Here is a 7,500-nt window from a genome sequence, read left to right on the forward strand (position 1 = left end):
GTATCAAAAAGGGAGACACACCGGGCAATAACAGTCTTTGTATGTTAGGGCCGGTCGGGGTTGAACCCTGCCGAACGGGAATTAACCCTTATGCGTTCGGCCGGCACCTCGCAGCAAAACTGCAAATTGCCACAGTGCTTCGTATTTTAATTATAAGCACTCTGGCCTACAATTAAAAATACTAGCCTCCAAAGCAAGTAGTGTGCAATAACACCCAAAGTTATCACACAAGGCCAAGGTCGTCTTTGCGTGGGGTGTCAAACAATCTCTCTACAAAGAAACCACGCACAAAAACCTTGGGACCTAGAGGTCCTGAGAGCCCTTCTAATTTCGGCAACACAACAACAAAGTTAAAAGAAAAGACCCGTTACCGGGGGGAAAGAAGGCGGGAGAGGGGAAGGATAAAGGGGGGGATCGAAAAGATGATTTAGTAAGAGAAAAAAGAGTCGGGGCTTAACCCAACATGCGGGGTAAAAGTTGGGGGGCATAGCTGACCGGGAGGTAGAAAGGAGGATAAAGGCTGGAGAGGGAGGCCCCGCGCCATCTGTGCGCGCGTGGCCCTGACATGGCGGGATTCGCCTGGCATGAGCGAACTCATGGGTCGGCGAGTCCACATGCCCGGGCTGCGGCGCGCACTCGGCTAACGGGAGGTTGGGAGCGGAGAGGGCGGCCTGCCAGGCGCCATCGGGGCCCCACCGTGCACGGACTTCTCGCCCATGGCAACGGTGGCGCCCTCGGCTAACCGGGAGACTGCGAGGGTGAAATACGAGTGAGATCGCTAATCAGAGGCTATCTCCCACGCCCGCGTCGAGCAGAGATTTCTCTCTGTCGGCGGCAGGACTTCCAGGGAGACGTGCTCTGGCGATCTCACCACGCCTGGATTAGCAACACTGGCCATGACATCTCCTCCCCCACTCGCGCGTTGCCACTCCTTACGGCAAAGGAGCCACGGTCATGGCAGGGTGCAGGCGGCAGATGTCACGTGTCGGAAATCCGAAACCAGTGAGATTGAGGTAAGGATTAGGATGAGGGACGCTTACGCTATGGAAGGATGATGAGATGGGGCGTGGGCGAGGTTGAGGTTACGCACGGAAGAGAGAGAGAGGGGGGGGGAAGGGAGTTAAAAACGGGATAGGGCTCTCTTAAGAGGGGTTATTTTAATTAGGAGATTAAAAGGGGGAGTTTTGGAGAAAACATCCACCATAAAAAGTACTTATAAACTAGGGGAATTAAAACATGAATGGTAAAAAACTAAAAAAACGTAAAAAACTTAATAAAATGTAACACAAGAACACAAGTAAAATTGAAAGCTTAAAAAAGGATAGGCAGCAAATTTACGCTGCTCGACATCCGCGCTCGCGAGACCCGGCAACAATCACGCCGGAGCGTGATTGGCCGAGCTGTGGGGAGCGCGGGTGCCGAGTTTATAGTAAAAAGCGCCGAAGCTTTTTTAACTTAAGTTTTATAAAAGTATAAGAATTAAAAATACGAACGAAACAAGGGAGGAGGATGGGTGAAAGACGTGAAGGAAGTATGAGAAGCACACAAAGGAAAAGATGATGCTGCCAAGCCAGGAACTGGCCCCTGTTCATCGCCTCGGTCTGGCGAGAAGACATCGCGGCCAGGGCCGCCCTTCTTCTCCTGAAGAAGGCATGGTCTACCCAGACGGGCAACCAAAACGCGAGGTTTGTAGTTGTTGTTTACATAGCCTCCTGCGCCAGGGAGAGGCACAGAAGCATTTCTCGTGATCGTGAGGTGATCGTGGGGACGACACAACTCGTCCCCAGCCCATAGTACAGATCCATGTGGGTGCTTTATTCTGATTGATCTGTAGCTTGTGTGCATTTGTATGTAATGTGGGTCTGAGTGCGTGTGTGTGTGAGAGGAGGGTGTGTAAGGGCTTTGAACAGGTGCAGTTTGGCGTGGGAGGCAGCTCATCTAATTGTCAGCACGCCATTTAAAGTAGGTCAAGCTGACGCTGACCCACTTTTCGTGGCGTTTGCTGCTCCCGGAACCGAGGCCGCGGACGAGTCCGAGCCCCGTCCCCCTCGAGGTCCGGGAGGGACTCCTGAGAGAGGGAGACGTGGAATTCTCGGGAATCGGCGGACCAATTCCCGATGTTTCCTAGTCCCCCGAGGTTCCCCCCAACGGGGAGAACAGCTAGCGAGGTAGCCCCCGCTTCGACCTCAGGGAGGTCGATTTGGAGGCTATCCTCGCTATCGGAGTCCCCCAGAATGGTGTTGTCATGGTGACCACGAGGGGGTGCGGTGGTCGCCGGGGGCAGTGGGTCTTTCTTGTCTTTCTTCTTGTGCGTGTTTAGTGGTGATGGTAGTTTGCGTTTGTGTTCGTTTGTGTTTTTTGTAGTATTTGGTTGTGAGCTTAGTTTTGGTTGGCGTTGTGGTTGTGGTTGTGGGAGTAGGTGTGTGCGGGAGGTAGAGGGCTGTGGTTGTGTGGTGGTCGCCGGTCTATCCTCGGTGTTTGTATTTGTTTGTGTGTGATATTCAGCTATGTATAGGTCTTCATCTTCAAAGATTTCCCTGGGAATCACAATGTTAGGGAGGTTGTTTCTTTGTAGGAGTACAGGGACAATGTCTGCGAATCTTTGTGCTTTGTATTTGGCAGCTATCAAAGCTACGTGTAGTATAGTTTGTATTTTAGTGTTAATGTCAGGTGTGAGAGTGTTGGTTTGGGGGAACTGAGGTGGGGGAGGCATTGTGGTTCTCGGGGGAATCGTGGGAGGTCTTGTGGTGATGGGTGTAGATGTCTGTAGGGGTTGTTGAACTGTTGAGGCGTATGTTGGGTTGGTGTTTTGTTTAAGTGCTTGTCTTTTCGTCTTCAGTATCTCTTTCCGTGTAGGGCAAGACCCGCTGACGGCGGCGTGCTGCCCCTCACAGTTGCAACATTTGGTGGGCTTGTTGCAAGTGGCGAAGAAGTGCCCAACTTCGCCACAACGACTGCACCTTTGTTCGTGTGTACATGTGTGTTTTTTGTGATTGTATCTGTAGCACTTCAGGCATTGATCAATCTGAATGAAGCACTCAGGTTCTATGTTATAGGTGGGGACGGATGTGTTAAACATCACGATCCCACGAGAAATGAGTTTCTGTGCCTCTTCAGGCGATGAGCATCGGATCTTGACGATCCGAGATTCAGGAGGTTTGTAAATGTCAACTACAGTGACATCGTTTTTGGCTGTAATTTCCGCCTGAATGGCCTCACACGATCGTGGCGGGATTGTTTTGTCGATCTTTTTTGCCACGACCGTGCATTTTGCCTTGGTTTCAGGGGAAGGAGTGGGTTTAAAGCCCTTAGCAGCGAGTTTTCTTTGGCCAGATGAGGAGAGGAAGGGGGTCATTTGTTCTGGTTTGGCTACAACAACTTTAAAACCGTTGTGAACTTTAAAGCAGTGCGTGACGGCAACCTCTGTGATTTCAAAGATTTTCTGGAGAGCCACCTCACAGGAGATGGGCTCCCCAGAGTATGTTAATTTGATCATGTGACCCATGATCGCATAGCGTAAGGGTGATGGTGATGGGAAATTGGGGGAAGGCTAGCAAAGCTAATATGACAGGAACGTGGAACGGCGGAAAGTGGTTTCAAAAAAGGGAGGCACACTGAGCAATTAACAGTCTTTGTGTGTTAGGGCCGGTCGGGGTTGAACCCTGCCGAACGGGCGTGAACCCTTATATGTTCGGCCGGCACCTCGCAGTAAAACTGTCAATTGCCACAGTGCTTCGTGTTTTAATTGTAAGCACTCTGACCTACAATTAAAACACTAGCTCCAACGTGAGGTAAGCGTGATAACACCCAAAGTTATACACACAAGGCCAAGGTCGTCTTTGCGTGGGGTGTCAAATGATCTCTTCTAAGAGGAAACCCACACAAAAACCTTGGGACCTAGTGGTCCTGAGAGCCCTGAATTTCGGCTCGACCGAGATCGGGTAAGGCTACCGCCGCGCCCCGTCTGCGTAGCGGCGAGGCGGCCGACTCAGATGAGCGCTCATCTTAACTGACCGCTGTGCAAATACAAACTCGCCTAGGCCTTGTTATTGACAAAAGCTCACATGTAAAATACTTTCAATTGATCGGGCCTTAGTAGTTTGTCCCAAGCTTCAACTTGGAATTGAACATAACGTCACCGAGGCTGCATTACAGGACCTGACATGTGCCGTATCTCTGGCAATATTTACCCAGTCAAAATAGGCGGGGTTAAGCCAGACTCTCGCAGCCACACGCGACTCCGCTAGGTCTCGCTCGCTCTCCTATAAATTGACGTCTTGAGCGTGTTCGCGTTTCATATCTGTATAGATACAAACTCGCAAAATGGCACGTACCAAGCAGACTGCACGTAAGTCTACCGGAGGCAAGGCCCCCCGCAAGCAGTTGGCCACCAAGGCAGCACGTAAGTCTGCCCCTGCTACCGGAGGTGTCAAGAAGCCCCATCGTTACAGGCCCGGAACTGTTGCCCTTCGTGAGATCCGTCGTTACCAGAAGAGCACTGAGCTCCTGATCCGCAAGCTGCCCTTCCAGCGCCTGGTCCGTGAGATTGCCCAGGACTTCAAGACTGACCTCCGCTTCCAGTCCTCTGCTGTCATGGCTCTGCAGGAAGCCTCCGAGGCTTACCTGGTCGGCCTCTTTGAGGACACCAACCTCTGCGCTATCCACGCTAAGAGGGTCACAATCATGCCTAAGGATATCCAACTTGCTCGCCGTATCCGCGGAGAGCGCGCCTAAGGTTTTGATTGCATACCTGCAACACAAAATCATAATCCTCGGCCCTTTTCAGGGCCTAAAGATTGTCTCCAGAGAGATGAAATTCAGACAAGTAGTGTAAAAGTTGTCAATTTACACAAACTAATATTGATAAGCATATATACATAAATATTATATCAATCTTGATAGCATACATACATACAGATGTACATACATACATACATACATACATACATACATACATACATACATACATACATACAAACATACATATACATACACAAACACACACACTAATATATATATATATATATATATATATATATATATATACATATATAAACACATATATATATATATATATATATATATATATATGAGAGAGAGAGAGAGAGAGTGTTATGTATGTATTAGTTATATAGGCATACACACACACTAAATGCTAATATGTATATATATATATATATATATATATATATATGAGATAGAAAGAGAGAGTGTATGTGTATGTATGTATGTATGTATGTATATTTATGTATATATAAATATATACATATATATATATATATATATATATACACACACACACACAAACATATATATTTAATATATATATATACATATATATATATATATATATATATATATATATATACACACATATATACATATATAAAAATAGAGAGAGACAGATTTATGTATATTTATATAGATAGATAACTATATATATATATAGATAAATAACTATATATATAGATAAATAACTATATATATAGATAAATAACTATATATATATAAATATATATATATATATATATATATATATATATGAGAGAATGTATGTATGTATGTATGTATAAATAAATTATGTATGCATATATGTTTACGTATGTATACTTAGTTATGTATGCATATATGTTTATGTATGTATATATAGTTAGGTATGTATATATATACACACAACTATATAAATATGTACATATATGCATATGTGTATGTATATATATAGTTTTATATATATATATATATATATATATATATATGTATATAGATAGAATTCTGTATGTATATATAAATAATTATGTATGTGTGTATATATAGAAATCGGTATATATGTGTCTATACAGAAATCTGCATATATATATGTATAAGTATATATGTATGTACATATATATACATATATATATATATATATATATATATATATATATATATATAGTATATATAGTATGCAAGAAAAATAGTATATATAGTATATATAGTATATATAGTATATATAGTATATATAGTATATATAATATATATAGTATATATAGTATATATAGTATATATAATATATATACTATATATAGTATATATAGTATATATAGTATATATAGTATATAGAATATATATAGTATATAGAATATATATATAGTATATAGAATATATATATAGTATATAGAATATATATATAGTATATAGAATATATATATAGTATATAGAATATATATATAGTATATAGAATATATATATAGTATATAGAATATATATATAGTATATAGAATATATATAATGTATATAGAATATATATAATGTATATATAGAATATATATAATGTATATATAGAATATATATAATGTATATATAGAATATATATAATGTATATATAGAATATATATAATGTATATATAGAATATATATGTATATATACAGATTTGTATATATACAGATATATAATGTGTAGGTGTATTTTGCAATCAAGACGCTCAATAACGCAACACATTATTTGAATAGTCACTTTGAGTGACAGAATAAACAGAGGCTACGATCCACTTCACCTCCCAAGGTCTATGTGCTAAAAGATTAATAAATATACTACATATGATCAAACCTACCTTACCTCCACAAGTTAGGTGTTATGTTATGTTCTCTGTAGTTTGTAGGTTCTAATGACCGCTCCTGATTTGTCCATTCCTTGAATAATAATAATAACAATAATAATAATAATAATAGTAATAATAGTAATAATAGTAATAATAGTAATAACAGTAATAACAGTAATAACAGTAATAATAGTAATAATAGTAATAATAGTAATAATAGGCGTGAAATGTCTGTTAATGATGATTATAATACTAATATCAATCACATTGAAATCATACAAGGCACTTTCTAACATTCTACGCAAAAAGCTAAACAGCCGAGATACACAGATAGGTACGGCTAATGAATAACAAACCGACTCACTGTTTGTCTACTTGGTAATTAATGAAGCACTTGTAGAGCTATCTATCTGTGTGTAAGGACACTGAATGGTCTTATAGTAGTAGTAGTAATTCTAATAATAGAAACAGTAGTAGAAGTAGCAATAACAATAACAGTAGGAGGCAGGGAACATGTTACTAACTAACTGGGTTACCAAAGTCATTGTATATCTGCTTTATTACAATATGTGGCTCCTAAAGGAGCCGATGTTGTTCTAGGAGGCAAGAAAAGCATGCAACCTAGAGATTTACTTGGAGGAAGTGTACTTTGTGACGGCCTTTGTGCCCTCACTAACAGCGTGCTTGGCAAGTTCTCCAGGGAGCAACAGCCTGACAGCGGTCTGAATCTCCCGGCTGGTGATGGTGGAACGCTTGTTGTAGTGTGCAAGGCGGGAAGCCTCAGCTGCAATGCGCTCAAAAATGTCATTCACGAAAGAGTTCATGATAGACATGGCCTTGGAGGAGATACCGGTATCAGGGTGGACCTGCTTGAGCACCTTGTAGATGTAGATGCTGTAGCTCTCCTTCCTCCTGCGCTTCT

The 7,500-nt window shown here is 41.8% G+C and overlaps 1 protein-coding gene across 1 annotated transcript in view; it reads right to left on the bottom strand.

Moving 5' to 3' along the window:
- Positions 1-7,170: 7,170 nt before the first annotated feature.
- The window catches only part of LOC125043500 (histone H2B), a 424-nt gene continuing 94 nt past the window's right edge, over positions 7,171-7,500 (bottom strand). The window contains exon 1 of the mRNA XM_047639601.1: positions 7,171-7,500. This exon is cut by the window's right edge and continues 94 nt beyond it. Within this exon, the coding sequence (XP_047495557.1) occupies positions 7,208-7,500 (293 nt within the window). The 3' untranslated portion in view covers positions 7,171-7,207.

This window comes from Penaeus chinensis, chromosome 34, assembly GCF_019202785.1.
Source record: "Penaeus chinensis breed Huanghai No. 1 chromosome 34, ASM1920278v2, whole genome shotgun sequence".
Classification (NCBI taxonomy): domain Eukaryota; kingdom Metazoa; phylum Arthropoda; class Malacostraca; order Decapoda; family Penaeidae; genus Penaeus; species Penaeus chinensis.